We start from the raw sequence: 18,652 nt of genomic DNA on the forward strand, positions 1-18,652 counted from the left end.
TACGTGTGTTTGCATCAAAAACACGTGTGAATCTGGTTCTGTTTTTTTGTGAATTATGTTTTAGCTTCGTAGGTTCTGCTCCGACATCGATCAGGGGAAACGGACCGGCCCGGTTCTGCTATAAATACTCCCAGACCGTCCTTCAGCAGTCCTCCTCCGCCTCTTCATCGTTGAGCAGCTATTTCTGTCCAGCGGTGTCGGGTTTGTCTGGTACCACAGAACCTGGCACCTTCTGGACCGGAGCCGCAAACTGAAGACCCTGGAGGAGGAGCGGTGAGGACGGGATGTGGTTCCTGCAGGTTCTGTTTGGTCAAATTCCTCAGATTTTAATTCATTTTTCTGCCATTTCTTTTCTAAAAAAATGGCAGAAAGTATTTTTCAGTTTTTTCTTTCAACCGTCCGGTCTGTGGATGACGAGGGCCAGGAGAATAAAACACGAATCCAGTATGAACAGAAGAAAGACGAATCTAACTCCAAACAGCTCCGATGAGACGAAGCTCCGACCGTCGGCTCGGTTAGTTTCATCAGCCGAGAAGCTAAAGCTCAACGTTCACCACGTTTTTATTCTGGAGCCCGACCCGGAGACCGTACTGAACTCAAAGTCCGAATAAAGAGAAGCTGTAAAGTACGCGAGTAGAACAAGATGGCTGCCCTGGTGATGACGTCACTATGGAAACCGAGTCTGGTACCGGAGGGTCCAAAAGGAGCAGACAGGGCCCGGATGTTTGGTTCAGGATTAATAATTTAATGAGGTTACAGATATGCTGCAGTTTCGCACCAACAGAACCAACATCCGGATCAGAACCAACCGATCAGTTGCTGCATTTTTGCTCTGAAACACTGAAAGATGTTCAACCAGTTACAGAACCAGAACCTGAAACTAGACTGGACCTGAACCAAGCTGCTTCTGATGCTGCAGCTCATCCATGAGTCGGCTCGGTTCTGGTTCTGAAGGGGAGAACGGTCCAGAGTCAGAGCTGCTACCACACACACAAACAAACTCCAGGACTCTTTCAAAATAAAAGCTCAACCTGCTAGTCTCCATTGAGCTGCCAGCTGATTGGCTGCAGACGCCTCCATGTTCGGCAGTAGGCGGAGCTCCGGTGGAGGGCTGTGTGTGTGTGTGTGTGTGTGAGAGTGTGTGTTAGGACGGCTTGCTGTAGTCCTCCACCCCGGTGATGGTGGCCTTGCAGAAGAAGCAATCCTTGTTGTTCATCAGATGCTGATTGATGCAGGCTCTGCACACAGAACACAGCAGAATTAGAACCAGAACCAGAGGAACCAGAACCAGAACCAGAGGAACCCAAAAAGGTTGAAAGTGAGGATATAATTAATGGTTATTGGCAGATTTAGTTCACACGACTATCGAGTCTAAAAAAGATCAAATCTAATTTTGACCTTTAGTTAAATCTACTAAATAATAATTCTGAATGGTTCTGAGTGGTTCTGGATGGTTCTGAGTGGTTCTGGGTGGTTCTGTGGACTCACTTGCAGGACTTGTGTGAGCAGGGCCTGAAGACGGCGGAGATGGAGTGGGCGTAGCAGATGGGGCAGAGATCTTCCTCGCTGGTCGGCTGAAACAGACAGAGGCAGAACTTTGAGTGACTCCAGAACCAGAACCGGACCGGATCCTGCTGCAGTCACATGACACCAGTAGGGTCCCTTTCTGTTAAAGGCGTTTTCCTCTCCTGTCGCCCCCTGCTGGTCCAGGGCTGAATGACTGACAGCTGGGATCAATAGGATTGATTGGTTGATCGATTGAAATGATCTCGAGGCGTTTTGAAACAGATCTATAGAAATAAACAGAAAAACAGAACAGTTCTGATTGATCCTGGTCCGGTTCAGTCCGGTTCTTCTGCTGGTGAAGTCTTCGCTCCTCAGGGCGGTTCTGATCCGTTATAAACTGGAGATCTGCTTCTTCCTGCCAGGACGACCAGAACCTCCTGGCTCGGTTCTGTGTGGAACAGAACCCTGAACCGGTTTCTGCTGGAGTCTCAGCGTGGTGCTGGTTCTGCTTGGTCCGGTTCTGCAGGAAGCTGCTTACAGCCTAAAGGTCATGGTAAGGTCACGGAGTGCTGCAGGAAGCGCAGCGTGGCGGAGCGGTGACCTTTACGTCAGACCCGGCGGGTTCCAGAGTCTGGTGTTGTTCGACCCGAAATGAGCAGAACTCCTGCTGGGAGACGGATCCGGTTATGGAAGTCATCCAGTTCGCATGAAGAGGAGCGGCGTGGGACGGGTCCAGGTCGGGTCCAGGTCGGGCTGGGTCCGGGTCGGGTCCAGGTTGGGTCCAGGTCAGGTCCAGGTCGGGCCAGGTCGGAAATCAAACTTTATCAGGACACGTCAAAACGTCCTGAAACCTCAGGGGAAACGTCTGGTTCTGCTGCTGACCAGAACCGGTCCGTCTGATCAGAACCTGCCGGACCGAAACCAAGCGGATCCCTTCCTGGTCATCGAACGCAGCTTGTATCGGCCATCTGCAGGGGGCGCTGTTCCTTCAGAGAGAGAGTCTTTGAGCAGAAAACAGGAAGGCTGAGCAGTTTAACCTCTGACCTCCCAGATCCCAGGCCTTCAAAATAAAACCTGCAAACTTTTCATATTCAAACTGATTAGATTTTATTTTCCAAATATTTACAAATAAGAACTATTTTCAAAATGATTTCAATCATCCTTTCTGGGTTTCGAAAATGTTTCCTTAATGAGAATACAGTTAAAATGTTAGTGGAATAAAGATTTCACCAGAAATTAAGAGAAAAAGTCGTTAATGGGAGAAAACCTTCAGAGTTTGGAGGATCCGTTGTTTTAAAATCCAGCTCCCGATAAAACTTTGATGTCTTAAAAGATGAAGTATTTCACAAGATTTAATGTTGTTGTTATTTTTCATGTTGAGTTCTCATAAAATTATTACTTCATCCTCCTAATATTACCACTTTATTCTGGGAATATTAAAATAATCTCGTAATTAAAATAAAAATCATAGCCATAGCCTTCGTTGTAGAGTTGACCTGAAGTCAGAGTCCGAATGAATAGAAGCTGTAAAAAATGATTGTCAAACAAGATGGCCGCCCTAACCCTGGTGAAAAAATCCCAGATTTTCAAAAATAATTAAATCCTAAAAAGCAAAAAAAAAAAAAAAGTTAGTTCATCCCCCTGGACGAACAGATTCTGACCATCGTGGAAGAATCTGGGCCTGGGAAAGTCGGCAGAGTTAACGAAGGTTCTGGAATTTAAACATGGCGGCTGATGGTTCACCATGCTAACCATGCTAATTATGCTAACAGCTAACATCAGGTGCTACAGCAACGCTAAAAGCAGGAAGGCTGGATAAATATTCCTGTTGTTTCAGTTCCTGAAGCGACTTCATGAAGAACAGAGATCAGAACCAGACTGCAGGTTCTGGTTCTGATCGGTGCCTCAAAGAGCAGCCAAACCCTCCAGAACTCCATCAGAATCCAGAAAAAGCTGCTTCACCGCTGGGCCATGATGGGGCAGGAGACTGGAACCGGACCAGAACCAGTTCCAGACCCTCAGGTTCTGTTAAAGGTCAAGCAGACACTCTGCAGGGCTGTGCAGCTGCTGGTTCTGCTGTCCTGGTGACACCAAGCAAACACAGAACTCTGTGTGTGTGTGTGTGTGTGTGTGTGTGTGTGTGTGTGTGTGTGTGTGTGGAGGGGGATGTGGATATTTTCATGATCCTGTTTACCTTCATTAATTCTCTGATTCACAGAGCAACTTTGAGCAGCTGATGACATCATTAATATGCTAATTAGGAGTGATGTCACTTACAGATTAGGATAATGAGAGATGAACTATGAACATGAACTGATTCAGTTGAATTGATAAAAACTAAACTAAGACCTAGACCCAGAAGAATTAACATCCAGAACAAGAAGTGACCTCAGGACAGGAAGTGACCTCAGGACAGGAAGTGACCTCAGGACAGGAAGTGACCTCAGGACAGGAAGTGACCTCAGGACAGGAAGTGACCGTACCGCTGTGGAGGCAGCGGCCTGCTTGGACTCCTCGGTGAGGAACTCCAGCATCTCCTCCACCTTCTGCTTCTCCTCCAGGCTGATGTAGTCGGTGTCTATTGGCAGAAAACAGAGTCAGGTTGAGCAGAAACGGATCTCACCAAGCAGAACCAGAACCTTCAGAACCTCTGGTGGTTCTGATGGGTCACAGCCTCAGATACCAGCGAATTTATTGTTTCTGCTTCTGGATTAACTAAAGGTCAGAAGAAAACCTGCTGAAGCAGCAGAACCGGACCTCTGCAGGTCCGGCAGTGGTTCTGGTCGGGCCTAAGGACCCGCGGAGCTGGACGGAGGCTAATGGCCCACTTTACGGCCACAGCAGGATCACAGGAGCCGGTCCAGACAGCAAGGTCACCATGAGGTCCAGAAGTTTCATGGCTCAGTTTGGTTCTGATGGGATCCCTGCTGCCCCAGGCTGTAGAACCCAGACCAGAACTGACCCGATTCTTCTCAGATTAGACATCAGGACCGCTGGACCACAAAAGGTCTTTAAACCTTGAAAGTTCTTTCCAGTTACTCTAAGTTCAGGGCCCGGTTCTTGTTTTAGTCTCCTCTCTGTGGACCCTACAGGCAGAACCAGGTTCTCTTGGTCTACAGAACCACAGAGAACCGAGCCAGGAGATTCTGGTCGTCCCGGCATGAAGAAGCAGATCTCCGGATCAAACACTTAAAAACAACACCCAGATGTTTCTTGGTGTCTGGAAAATGAGCCATTTCAAAAACCTCTGGCATTTCGCCAATCAGCAGACGCTGCGCCGTTGCCTGGCAACCCCAGGGAAGCCCAGCTCGTTACCTGGCAACCAGAGTGAAACCCCAGTTTCTCGATGTCTCACCATCCAGAAACCACTTCCTGCATTCTTGTTGGTTCTCCAGGAGGCTCCACTAATGCTTTTCAAAGATGTATGGTTGTATAATTGCATGTGTTTACAGCCATTTTCAGGTGCGAGTGTAAACATTGAGTTGGGGGCGTGGCCAGTAGCAGCTTATTTGGATTTAAAGTGACAGAGGCCCTAAAACAGCTCAACATGAATTGAACAGAATAAAATCTGATTATCCAAGAAAAATGTAATCAACATGTTTTGTATAGACCGTAGATGGACCTAACATATTAATGGAAGAATAACAGGTCAGCTGCACCTGGAGAACCGGACCGGGTCAGAACTTTGGTTTAATCCCAGCAGAAAGGAGAGAAGTTCCCCTCTTCATGAGAGCCTTCCTCCTCCTCCTCCTCCTCCTCCACCCAGTTGATGGTGTTCGATCCGTGTCTCCATTTCCTCCATCAGAGGCTCGTGTTTCTGCGGTGAGCTGACAGCGCCTCATCTGAGCCCTGATAGTGCAGAGCTGGCCGGCTGCCAGGCTGATGTTCTGAGGGAACCGATTCCCGCTCTGTGATGGGATGCAGGCAGAACCCAGGGAGCTGGTTCTGCAGGTTCTAACGGTCCTGAACAGAACCAAGATGTTCTCCACCTGCAGGAGCATTGTTTGGTCCATGTGGCCCAGCGCCGTCTGACAGCCGGCTCGTCTGACTTCCACATGATGCTCCTGAGGGTGGTCATGGAAACTGCTGGTGTTCCCATGACAACGGAGGAGGATGCTGTGGCAACTAGAACCCCCCTCCCCCCCATCTGGCAACAGTAAACACCACAGAACCACTGAGAACAGTTCTGTCCAGGTCCAGAAAGACACGCCCACTCTCAGATTTCACCTCATTATCAATTCATGTATTGGTACAATTTATCAGTCCATCAAGATAATCAATTAATCGTGATTAATCGATTACTGAAATAATCAATCATCAGGTGGCTGTTTTCCCACCTGGTGGTCTGGTAAACTCATTTGGATTGGAGACCAGAATTGCAACATTTGTCCCATTATCAGCTGTTGCTAGGTAACAGCGGAGCTCTGCTGGGGTTGCTAGGTAACAGCACATAGCCTGGTGATTTGTGACGTTACATTCCAGAGGGTTTTGAAATGCCTCGGTTTCTAGACACCAAAAAAAACATCTGGGTGGTTTTTCTGTTTTCAGAAGCAAATGAGACCCAAAGAACAAAAACGTTCAAAATGAAAAGTTTGCACAAAAACCTCTGAAGACACTGAGAGCAACTTCCTTCTTCACCGAATGGAAACTAAATGGCGGCATCAGATTTTAGCGGTTAAAGGATTTCTCTTTAAAGACCAGGAGCCATTTCTGCTGCTAGCGCTAGGCTAGCATGTTAGCCTTGTTTGTATTTACCCAAAATGCCCTGCACTGTAGTTCACTTCCTGCTTTTGGAGCGGTCTCTGGTCCGCTTGGCGTTCACATTCAAACCCATCAGAGTTCACTTCAACCAAACCCAGACTGAGGTTTGGAGGACCAGAGGTCAGAGGTCAGAGGTCGATCAGCAGTCACACCTCTCAACCGAACCGAGGCTGCAACTAACGATTATTTCAGTTACTGATTATTGTATTGGTTAGTCCAACAATCAATCAGATAAATTCTAAAGATTTTTCATTTAACCACTTAAACCTTTTTATACAATGTTAGAAAAACATTAAAAATACAAATGAAATAATTAAATTCCTCTTTAAAATAAAACCAAACTTTTATTGTCTAAAAGGCAATCACAGCATTCCTTTAGTGAATTTTAACTGGGTGAAACTAAAACTGCCACTTTCGGAGTTCAGAGCAGAACAGATTTACAGACAGTGAGTCTTTTAAAGTGTTTATTATGTGTTAGTACAGCTTTGGCTTAATTATTGCTATGAACATGCTGTTTTTCCAGCCTTTTTTTGAGTCCTGCATACTCCAGATTAATCAATCACTAAACTTATTGACAATTATTTCAATATTTGATTAATAATTTCTGCCCTAAACAAGCTGGACTAAACGGCTACAGGTCGACCTGAGAGCACAGAAGCTGAAGGAAGACGAAGTTCTGGTGGAACCATGGACTGATTCAGAACCGGCCCAGTTCCAGCAGAGCGTCGGTGAACTCACATGCATGCAGGGAGAAGTGTTTCCTCTCTGAGGCGCTCCCAGCAGCCAGAGGAGCCGGCGGCGCCGCAGAGGGACCCGGAGGCCCGGCTGCGGGCCGGCCGGCGGCTGTGGGCCCGGCGGACTCTGCTGGTTCCCCCAGGAGGTGCTGGATGGAGTGGAGCTGGAAGCAGGGGTCTGAGAGGAGGACGGAGGCAGCTCTGGACGTTCTGCAGAGAGAAGCACGAAAACGTTTGATACCAGCAGAAATCCCACTCCACACTGAACAGGTCTGACTTTTCTAACCAGTTTTCCAGAAAACACGCAACACGAGTCAGAACCAGTCAGAACCAGTCAGAAGGAGGATTCTTATCCATGAACCTCATGTCTGCACTGCAAAAACTCAAAATCTTACTGAGTATTTTGGTCTAGTTTCTAGTTTAAATAAGTTAGTACATTTGAAATAAGACCAAACTAAGAACTAGCTTTCTTCTATGTGCTCTAGCTGACAATCCAACATGGCCGCCTTGTTGATTTTTAAAGTCCTAGATTACAGAGTTCCTAATCCATCTTAATTGGATTAGACCGTTTTGTTTACTTATTTTCAATATTTAAACTATTTTCCAGATCCAGTGTTAAAAATTCTTAAGAAATTAACATCTTTGAGAGGACGTTATTCATCGACATAAATATGTCGTTATTATATTAGTTGCAAATAATCACAAAATGACAATATTATGATTTATTGCAATAATTTCTGGGTCAGTTTATCGTCCGGTAAAGTCCGTTCCGGTGACAGGCCCGGTTCTGATTGGAGGGTCGGTTTGGGTTCGTCAGCAGGTGGAGAGATCTGAGGAAGACGATTCCTCTTCATCTCCATCTGAACCTTCCTCAGCTCACAGTCCCACTGCGCTCAGCTCCGTTTGCAGCTTTGCTCTCATTAAGCCTGATTATTCAGCCGCGCTTTGTTAACACGCTGCACTGTGCATGAATATTAATCTCCACTGTGGGACTCTGGGGTTCTCCGCAGCTCTGAGCTTCTCTGGAAACCTTCAGTTCAGCTCCTTCACAATAAAAGCTGAAAGTCAAGGAGGAGCTTCAGTGGACAACAGGAGCTGATGATGATGATGATGATGATGATGATGATGATAGGTGTGTTGAAGCTGTGCAGCTCTTACTGTCTCATCTGGAGCTACAGAAGCTCCTCAGTCACCTTCAAATTAAAAGCCTTTTCTTATAAAACCAGCAGATTTAAGAGAAATTAAATTTTCTGCACCTTTAATTTCAGATTTTCTACTGGCCATCAGGACTCATGACAGACTGAGCAGCAGCTCTATGAGCGACACCTACTGTCCTACAGGTGAGAGGCGCTGGAGCTGTAAACGGCCCTGCAGGTCCAGGTGTCACCGTCAGGTCATGTGACTGACTGTAGATCACCTCCATCAACGCTAAATAAACCAGAAGGTCTGAGCGCCACAGTTCCCAGCCTGGAGAACAAAACCCAGTTACAAACAGCTCAGCATGAAGTCCAGCTAACGGCTGGGAATAGTTCTGAAAACACGGAGGAGAACCGATTCAGAACCAGCCAGGAGGATGACGAGCTGCAGGTTGGCTCAGAGCAGCAGGTGTCTGTTTGCAGAAGACTCAGATTTCAGCTGAATGAATAAAAAGCAGAAAGATGAGCTGCTGCTGACTGGAAAACATCAGGACATGTTTCACCCGGACAACTACAGGATCCAACAAAGACTAGAATCAGAACCAGCTCTTTGGGCAGAGATCAGTCAGAAAAACCTGGCGGCGACAGAGACTGGAGCTTCAGAGGAAGGCAGCTGGACTTCTTCTCTGGTTCCTCTGAGACGTTTATCCAGAACAAATCTGGACATGGCTGGACGAACCGAGCACAAAGCGTCAGCCAGAACCTCCACAATAACACGGTTCTTACGGCCACTAATGGCTGCCTTGATTCATAGTAACTGGAGCATTGTTCAGCAATAATCAGCAATATTTGATGTGTATTGATGCATTTAACAATTTGACTAATAGGGCAGTTGGGGTCACTAATAGGGCAGTTGGGGTCACTAATAGGGCAGTTGGGGTCACTAATAGGGCAGTTGGGGTCACTAATAGGGCAGTTGGGGTCATCGGGGCTGTTAAGATCGTGGACCTGAAGCCGCCTCCTCTGATCTGGAATGTAAATGGGTCGGTGGTTCTGGAGGCGATGAGCTGGTTGTTCCGTCGGTGTGGGCAGCTGCTCTTTAGTTCCTCTAATCATCTGGATGTTGCTCTCAGCGCTGAGCGCAGCGGTTCTGAGCGCAGCGGTTCTGAGCGCAGCGGTTCCTGTGGGACCCTGAGCTCCTCAGACCAACTAGAACTGGAAACCAAATTCACCAACCATATGGTCGGGTTTTTATCTGAACCGGTCCAACATGTTCTCCTAATCAATCAACGCAGTCAGACCAACTCTCCTCATGCTAGTGTCTCTATATTTAAGCTGACAGCTGTCAGCCTGCTGGTGTTAGATTTGCAAATGTCTTCATGCATTTAAATTGTTTTTATTTTTGGTTGAATTGTTTTAGAATGATGGAGATGAAATGATTTTACAGGACGGATGTTAAGCAGTGATGGTGGGACCTTAACAAATGGGACGCAAACATCGTCTCCTAAATGTTTCCTCTGCTTCCCAAGCTGCAGCTCTCATTTGCACATCTCTGCAGCCAATCAGATTCGCCGTGAAATGCGCCTCACACGGCTCCTTCTGTGGCAGCATAAGCCATCAGAGAGGGTGAAAACAAAGTGAGAGCAGGAGGCAAACAGACAGCGAGCAGAGCAGGGAACGCAGAGAGGCGGAGGGGGTCCGGAGGGCTGGAGCAGCGGAGGAGAGGAGGAGCTGGAAAAGCACCACAAGAGGCAGACGCCGCTCACAAATGAGCAGCAAACAGACGGAGGCAGCAACGGCAAACACTCCGAGATCCGAGGATCCGGACCAGAACAGAACCGCTTCTGCAGGAACTTTAAGGTCTCTGAGCAGCAGCAGCACCGACACACATTAAATCAGCCGGGCGGACAGGATGCTGCTGTAACTCAGAGCAGCGGCGCCGGCAGGACGGGACGACAGAGTATCGACTGGGAGCTTCCAAACTGGGAAACCAGCGGGTCAACTTCCTGGATCCTATCCGCGTTTCCAGCTGAGCGAGTCTGGAACCAGAACCTCCTGATTCTTCAGGCTGGACTGAGCCGATGTCTGGGTTCTGAGCTGGACCAGAGATCGGTGCAGCTTCATCAGGTCAAGAGTTTCCTGGTGAGAATGAGAGACAGGAAGCAGCCAGAGCAGGTCTGAACTTCTCAGAACGTCGACTGGAGACGAGATGAAGCCCCAAGCGGGAGCATGTGACCGGCTCTGACTCTGCTGCAGTTCGGTTTGCTGGAGGCATCATGCTGGCCGCCGTCCTGCAGAGGGCGCAGTGGCCTGTGGTGGTTCTGATGGTGTGTGTGCGGATGAGTGCGGTTCGGGGCGCCGCCTGCCCGCCCCGGTGTCTCTGCACAGCGGACATCCTGAGCTGCCCGGCGCTGGATCTGGACCGGGTCCCCGCAGCGCTGCCGGCCTACGCCGCCACCCTGGACCTGAACCACAACCGGATCCAGCAGCTGGAGCCGGGCGCCTTCCAGGGGCTGCTGCAGCTGGAGGTGCTGAGGTTGGCCCATAACCAGCTGAGCGCCATCCGGCCCGGTGCCTTCAGGAACTCTTCCGGACGCCTGAGACACCTGGACCTGTCATCCAATCAGCTGCTGGTCCTGAAGCAGAGCGACTTCCAGGAGCTGGCAGCACTGGAGGAGCTACTGCTGTTCAACAACCGGATCAAGCACGTAGAGAGCACCGCCCTGTCCGGACTGACCGGCCTCCGGAAGGCCTACCTCAGCCACAACCGCCTCACCAACTTCCCCTTCTTCAGCATCCGGACAGACGGTCACCGGCAGCTGACCCTGCTGGACCTGTCCTCCAACCGGCTGCCCAAGCTGCCGCTGGCGGACATCTCCGGCCTGCCGCCGGCCCTGCAGGAGGGGCTCTATCTGCACAACAACTCACTGGTGTGCGACTGCGCCATGTTCTCCCTGTTCCGACTGTGGGAGCAGAAAGGCTTCGCGTCGGTCCGGTTCTTCCGGCAGGAACACGTTTGCCTGGTCGCTGGAGTCCAGCGCAGCGGCATCAGCTTTTTCCTGCACCAGCGCTACTTCGAGCCCTGCAACATGACGGCGACGCCGCAGCAGGAGGCCAGTGTGTCGGTGAAGGCGGGGGCGCCGCTGCTGCTGCACTGCGTCACGTCTTTGTCCGGCCGCGGCGCCGTCTTCTTCTGGCTCACGCCGCAGCTGGAGTACGTGGCTCCGCCTGGGAACAACGGCTCCATCAGGATGTTTGCTAACGGCAGCCTGGCGATGGCGGCGCCCCAAGAGCGGGACTCTGGGATCTACGTGTGCGTGGTGCAGGTGCGGCGACTGAACGACTCCCGGGAGGTCAACGTGACGGTGCTGCCGCGGCCGGCCACTGATGCCACCGAGCCCTTCAACACGGGCTTCACCACCCTGCTGGGCTGCGTGGTCAGCCTGCTGCTGGTCCTGGTCTACCTGTACCTGACGCCCTGCCGCTGCCCGCCCTGGCCCAGGCCCCGCCCCCTGGGGGCCACCGCCCAGAGCCAAGGCAAGGAGGGCGGGGCGGGCAGCGCCCAGTCCTCCATCCTCACGCCGACGCCGCCGGCGTCCACCGAGGGCCCCAGCCGCAAGGTCAGTAGCAACAAGCATGTTGTGTTTCTGGAGCCAATCAGAGAGCAGCAGAACGGCCGGCTGGGGGCGGAGTCTCAGCAGCGCGCCGGGGAGACGGACTCTTACATGTCCGTCTTCTCCGACACGCCCATCATGTTGCCATAGCGACAGGACTCTCAGAGAGATGGCACAGCCCCTCACCACTTCCTCCTCAACACCCCTCCTTTCACCCCCAACAAGTGCAATTCTGACCCTGAATCCTGTTAGCTCAGGTCCGACCGCTGAGCCCAGAACCGGCGCACTGTGACGGGTCAGAACCGGCCGAGTCCAGACCAAAGACAGAGCATGAACCGCTGCGTCCCTTTAAGCACGGCCTGTCCCTTTAACTGCAGCAACGCCTTCCAGTACCAAACTGTTTTCTAGAGTTCTGTAGCTTCCTAGTTCTGTTCACCAGACCGACATGTAGGGCCCGATTAACCAGAACCATCCAGAGGTTCTGGTTCCCTCCTCCACTCTGCCTGGTTTCTGTTTCTATGTTCTCACTGCATCTTCTGCACCTCGTCTGTATCGCCTAATAAACCTCCAAACCCAACCTGCCTGGTTTCTGTGTGTGCGCGCGTGCGTGTGTGTGCGTGTGCATGTGTGTGCGTGTGTGTGTGTGTGTGCGTGTGTGTGCGTGTGTGTGTATGCACACGCAGCCACATTCTGCATGTTCAGCCTGCAGCAGGTCTTCCTGCTCCCACACGATTCACAGGTTTCCTCTTCCACTCCGTCATTCTGCTCTGCTGCCGGTTCTGCAGCTTTAAATCCTCAGTAAACCCAGAGTGCCATTAGATGGAGATGCAAATTAATAATTAACTGACTACATATTTAAATAATGGCATTAAATCTACAAAAACTTAAAAACAAAGTAAATCAGATTAATTATTTACGATAAACTACTCATTGTCATTCTACATACTTGCAGGTTTCACTGACTCAAATTTAAGACTTTTTATTTTAAGACATATAAAATGTACAAACTTCATCAAGCAAACTAGCTTTAGCTAGCTAGCAGTGATAAGTTAGCAGCTAGGTAGCGTTAGCCTCAGTCGCCTTGAGTCTCTTAATGCAACACGACGCCTCCAGCCTCAGCCTGCAGGTCTGGTCCTGCATGATGTTTTTGTCATTAGGACCAGTAGATTATCATTTTAAAGTTGTAGTTTTGCCATAGTTTATCACACTTGTTCATCAGGTCTTATTGACTGGCCATCCAAAATCACTCCAGGGGCTGTAAATGGCCCCCGCGCCTCACTTTGAACACCCTTGCTGTAGATGACCTCAGTGGGGTTTCAGGTCAGGAACGCCTGCAGGATCCAAACTCCCACAGAAGCCATCAGAGGCTTCATGATGAGGAAACACCTCAGCGGCTCTCAGGTCACAGCCCGACCCCTGACCCCTGACCCCTGAGTGGGCCTTCATCTTCCTCCCGCCATGTTTATCCCAGCTGAGCCGCGGACAGCATGAAGCTCTTAGTAAGATGGAGGAGAAGCGAGTGGTGATGAAATATTGACGAGACGTTTTGGCTGGGAGAGACGTGGAAACATGGAGGTGGCGTTGCCATGGCGACTCGGCTTTAGCTGATGGCTCCTCAGAACCAAACGGAACCAGAACCTCTGGGTTCTACAGCCGGACCGGGTCACGATCCCACCGAGCCGCGGACAGAAAGCTACGCCAGCCCAGAAAGAGCTGGTACAGCCTCTGCGTTGTCACGGCAACCGGCACGTCGACGTCCCCGTGTCCCAGCGGAGCGGATTGGTCGGGGCAGAAACTAACATCCTCCCCGTCTGGAAGCAGCCAGAGGTTAAAGGTCAGCGTTCAGAGGAGGACGTTTGGATCGTCTGAATCTGAAGAAAACAAACGAAGACAGAGCAGGGAGAGCGTCTCCAGGTGGGACGGGACACGTCTGCGCTCCACTCTCGAACATCTGACCAGAACCAGAACCGGAACCATCCTGAGAGCCAGGAGGATCAGAACCCCGACTGAAACACGCAGCATCAAACATTGATGGCGACTCCAGATGGATTTACTTCAACTGAAGAGCCGCTCTAAATCATTCATCAGCTGCACACAGACACAACGCTCCACCAGAACCAGAACCAGGTTCACACGCTTCCAGAACCAGTTCAATGGTTCCAGAACTCACAACAGAACCAGCCCACCACCAGGTGATGGTTCCAGGTCGGTCCATGGTTCTGGTTCTGGTCCATCTGACTCAGCGGTTCTGGAGGTGCAGACCTTTGCTACAGATGTTGGACTGCAGAACCAGAACCATCAGAACCAGAACTAAACTCCAGCTGAGATGAACTGAATAAAGTTCTGCTAAAGCTAACGCTCTGTTCCTCTTCATCCTCCTCCTCCTCCTCAGATCTATCCGTCTCACCGCTGCTCCTCTCAGCCCTCCGACTCCCTCCATCAGTAGACCTTCATCCTCCTCCTCCTCCTCCAGACAGGAAGCTCTGAGGCCTTCGTCAACATGCATGAGGGAAACCAAAGAAGAACCTGTGAGGAGTCTTCATCACAGTCTTCATCACAGTTTGCATGAGAGCAGCAGCTGTCACAGAGTCAGAGCAGACACCGGGGATTGTGGGTAATCTGAAGGCTAGAGCAGTGCATGCTGGGAAATGAGGTGAAAGCTGCTTCTGATGTCTCCTAATAAACGTTATGATGAAGGAAAGAGGAGCGGCTCGGATTATTTCAGGTTCTGATCGTCTGCAGTCACATGACTGCGTCGTCATGACAACAACTCTGATCGCATCAGCAACGGGTCAGAAGCTTCACTGCAAAAATACAAAATCTTACCAAGTATTTTTTGTCTAGTTCTAACAAAAATATCTCAGTAAACATAAAATAAGAAAACTAACAAATAGCTTTTCAGTGAGATATGAGAGCTGCTTTTAAATCAGTAATGACTTAACATTGATGCAAAATGTCCCAATTCTTCTGGTAGATTATTTCACCGGGAAAAGATTATCAGAGTTTTTGAATTGAAAATATTGCTTAAGTTTTTCTTTAAAAATGCAATTAATTGATAACATATCCTGAATTAACTCAAACATTTTAATTCAGTCCAGCAGCAGGTGGGGGAGGGGCTGCCTGTTAGCTATCAGGCTAGCCTAGCAGGCCATTAGCCAAACTAGCAGCACAGATAATCTGAGCTTTAACCTGAGTTAAAGTCCCTCCAGGGTTTCACAGCCGTTCCTGTAAAAATAACTGGTTCTGCGGCGCTAGTTCACAAATATTTTGTCCTCTTAAAAAATAAATCTACATAAAGAAAAAACGAACAGACGGGGGGGCTGTGGTGGCGCAGGGGTTCAGCACAACCCACATATGGAGGCCTTAGTCCTCGACGCAGCTGTCGCAGGTTCGATTCCCGGCCTGGCGTCCGTTACTGCATGTCTTCCCTCATGACCCACTTTCCTGTCAGATAAAGGCCACAAGAGCCAAAAAAATCTTTTAAAGAAAAAACGAACGGACTGAACACAAACATTTTGTTCTATAAAGAACTGATCAATGTTTGCTACTCGTAACATCAATCGCAGACGACAAGCAGACAGGAAGTTGAGGCAGCAGGAGGAGAAGAGGGAAACGCCGCCACCTGCAGGTGGGAGTCAGCATCACTCAATCCAAAGCTTTTGGGTGGAAAATTTGCAATAAACTCACAATTAGTGTGAAAAATGTGTGGATCTGTTGGTTTTGTGTGAATTTTCGTCATTGCGGAGTCATCATGAAACGGTGGATATGCTGATTTAACAGACCGGTTCTGCTGGAACAGAACCGGGTCCTGAGCCGGACTGCAGAGTAAACCTGCAGGTAAAACTCAGGCCGGCGTTCCCCAGCGGGCCGGGTCTACGTCCTGGAAAACTACGGCGCTGTGATGGAAAAAGCCAGCAGGCTGCGCGCGGCGGCCTCTGATTCTGTGAAGCTGCTAAGCTAATTATCCTGGAGCTGAATCTAATCTGAGGCAGGCTGAGAGCTGAGAGCTGCCTCTCTGAGCCGCAGCTGATGGATCATAATGAGCTCCATCGATCTGTCTCACAGCGGGGGGCGGGGGCTACCGGTCCCGATGAGGCGAGTCGGACTGATGAAAACAATCTGAGGAGCAAACTCACCTGGGACGAAGCCTGAGGAAGAGGAAGCTGGACTGAGGTCAGAAATAAAATTTAAATCCAAGCCTTCCTTTTCTTCCTGCCGGTTCTAACCTGAGGCTCTGGTGAGAGGTGGACTGGTGCCAGAGGTTTGAACTCTGACCTCTAGCTGCATCTCAACGACCCGATGCAACCTGCCGGGTTTCCTCAGATAGAAACTTTTAACGGGCCTGAACTCGATGTGTTAACTGAAGCGGTTTGTAGCAGCTTTTAATTCCTAAAACTAAAATTTTCCAGGAGAGGCTGCATGAGGTCTGGCTCCAGCTGGACTGTTTGAGATACGCAGGAAATTCAGATTATTTCTAGCAAAAATATGGACAAAACAAAAACTAAAACTCTCTTACAACTTAGATGAAAACAAACGACTTTATCTGATGTTTCAAGTTCAAAAATCAATTTACAAAATTTCCCACACATTTGACAAAAGGCATCCGCCGCGGCACCCGGCGACCTTTGACCTTTTAACCCTAACATAATCTAAGCAATTCCTGATACTATATTCCCAATAATTACAGATTTTGGTTCCAAAGTAACTTAAGCATCTTGTAACTGCCCAGAGAAAAACTAAATGGACGAATGTTATGATTTATAAAAATGAAACAGAAATGGCTGCAACACGATTAGATGTTTAGTCTGAATGGAAGTGAACCTTCAGCTGGTCAACAGTTAGTGATCAGTTTGAGTAAAACAGTGTCAAAGTGCTTTTTGATTAGAAAACACATACAAGAACATTTCATAATTTATCTGCAGAATTAAATTATCAATATGGAACAGAATTCAAATATTTTTGGTTATTTTTTGACCCACACCTAAAATTTGAGAATCATACTAATAACATTTCTAAAACTGCGGTGGATGAATACCATGATATTCTCATATTTCATATTTACTTCACACTGAATGACAGCATGAGCCCTTTAACTGCCTCATTGTTCAACCAAACAATAAAAATAATGGACAAAAAGCCAATAAAATCTCATCCCTGTCTAATCGGGACAAACATAACCGAATGGATTTGAAAGCTGTTGTAATTCATGTTTTCTTAAATTAATGTTTAAGTGTATCGATAAGTTACCTCCTGATCAGGGGCGCGGTATCGAGGAGGGGGGGGGGTGATGACAAATCTAGGGGCCCTGACCAGCAGGGGGCCCTCCACAATTTATTTATTTTCTGTTCATAGAAATAAAATAAAAAAATTGGGGCCCTGTCAATTACAAAATTAATTATATTGTATTTTCAAAGATTGTTTTTAGCAGTAAAAATTTTATGTTCCCACTCCCAGACCAAAAAACTCACATCCATATTGGCCCTGAACCCCCCTGTCTGCGTTAAATGGTTCGTTCCTGTTGGAGCTTCAGAGTGACGCTGTTAGCAGCAACCAGTAGGAAACACGAACGATGGTGGCAGATACTCTGCTGCTAAGAAAAGTTATAAAATCAGGTTTTCAGAAAATAGAGAGGGAGAGAGAGAAAAAGGCAAGAGTGTAATTTATAACCCAGTTTTTCTCCAAGAGAGGTGAGTAGACTGTGTGAGATTATCAACCATTTAGCATAATTAGCTTAGCTGCAGACTACTGTTTGCCTCCATTTCACAGCATTTAATGAATTAAGCAATTACCAACATATTCATATATTTAACTTGTACCTTTTACCACTTAACAACAGATGAGTCAGTCAGCAGCAGCTCTAACCCACGTCCCTCCTGACCCGTCCTCTCCCAAGAGAAATTAAAGCTGCAGTAACTTTTATATAATATTTTTTTTTCACAATATTTGTTAAAACTGTCATTGTGTTGTGACATTATGGCATGAGATGTAATCTGTGAAAAATCTATTTCCTCTGCTTTCTCCCAGTGCTAGAAACAACCAGTCAGTGGCAGGAGAGTTTTAGTGCTGTCAATCACCATCTCATGTGGTGCTGCTCATCCTTCCTGCCCCTCGATTTATGCCGTGCTGCAGCTAGCATAGCACAGAGCTGTGCAGATTCAAACTGTGAATGCTCAGTTTAGTTAGCATAGCTACCAATGACGGCAGATAAACGGTTTCTTGTAATGATAAGTTGTTTCTCCCCCATTAGCACATTTAGCAGTGAGTGAATGAGGCTAATTGACAGCGCTAAGACCCTCCTCCTGGTTCTGATTGGTTGTTTTGGTCAGAACGGTGCATTACTTTAACCAGTAATTCAGGAAGGAGATGGAGGAGATTGATTGTTTTCACAGATTATCTGTCACATAAACTGCTACAACTCCGTGACAGCTTTAACAAATATGGAGAAAACATATTTTTTAACTAAAGTTATGTACTGCAGCTTGAATAAAATGCAACTACTAGCATTTTTAGAAGTCTGGATTGCTTTATGTGTATTTTGCACGTTGCTTTTGACTGTTGCTCATGGGGAGACATTTCAGTATCTAAAACGAATAGAAAAAATTTAAGCAACCTACTTGCATACTGGATGTGGACTGCTGGATGTTCAATTCATGAGCAGTAAATATTGTGCTAGTATCAGCATTGAACCAAAGAAAGCAAGGCAGATGCAGGCCTTTAAAATTGTGATGCTATTTATGGGTCAAATAGACTCAAAAAATTGTAACAGCAGCTGGTCAGGGGGCCCAATCTAATTATTTGTCAGGGGGCCCATGATTTCTGGCAGCGCCCCTGCTCCTGGTTCTGGAGGATTAAGTTGCGTTTGTTTTGCTTGCCTGGCCAGGTGGAGGATGAGGAAAATCGG

At 48.3% G+C, this 18,652-nt stretch overlaps 2 protein-coding genes across 3 annotated transcripts in view; one reads left to right on the forward strand and one right to left on the reverse strand.

The window, feature by feature from the left end:
- Nucleotides 1-1,051: 1,051 nt before the first annotated feature.
- The window catches only part of LOC106942303 (E3 ubiquitin-protein ligase RNF123-like), a 27,649-nt gene continuing 10,048 nt past the window's right edge, over nucleotides 1,052-18,652 (reverse strand). The window contains exons 8-11 of one of the 2 annotated variants that reach the window (XM_015025550.1): nucleotides 7,006-7,211; nucleotides 3,990-4,084; nucleotides 1,489-1,574; nucleotides 1,052-1,238 (exon numbers count right to left, since the gene is read on the reverse strand). In XM_015025550.1, coding sequence (XP_014881036.1) covers nucleotides 1,145-1,238; nucleotides 1,489-1,574; nucleotides 3,990-4,084; nucleotides 7,006-7,211 — 481 coding nt within the window. In that variant the 3' untranslated portion in view covers nucleotides 1,052-1,144. The remainder of the gene's footprint in view (nucleotides 1,239-1,488; nucleotides 1,575-3,989; nucleotides 4,085-7,005; nucleotides 7,212-18,652) is intronic. The other variant, XM_015025551.1, reaches the window with a different exon arrangement.
- On the forward strand, nucleotides 10,389-14,455 carry amigo3 (adhesion molecule with Ig-like domain 3). The gene is made up of 2 exons (XM_015025549.1): nucleotides 10,389-11,757; nucleotides 14,144-14,455. Exons 1-2 carry the CDS (start codon nucleotides 10,414-10,416, stop codon nucleotides 14,195-14,197), a joined length of 1,398 nt encoding a protein of 465 aa, XP_014881035.1. The 5' UTR covers nucleotides 10,389-10,413; the 3' UTR covers nucleotides 14,198-14,455.

The sequence above is a fragment of the Poecilia latipinna genome, unplaced genomic scaffold (genome assembly GCF_001443285.1).
Source record: "Poecilia latipinna isolate Pla-1442-1.1 unplaced genomic scaffold, P_latipinna-1.0 Scaffold4174, whole genome shotgun sequence".
Classification (NCBI taxonomy): Eukaryota; Metazoa; Chordata; class Actinopteri; order Cyprinodontiformes; family Poeciliidae; genus Poecilia; species Poecilia latipinna.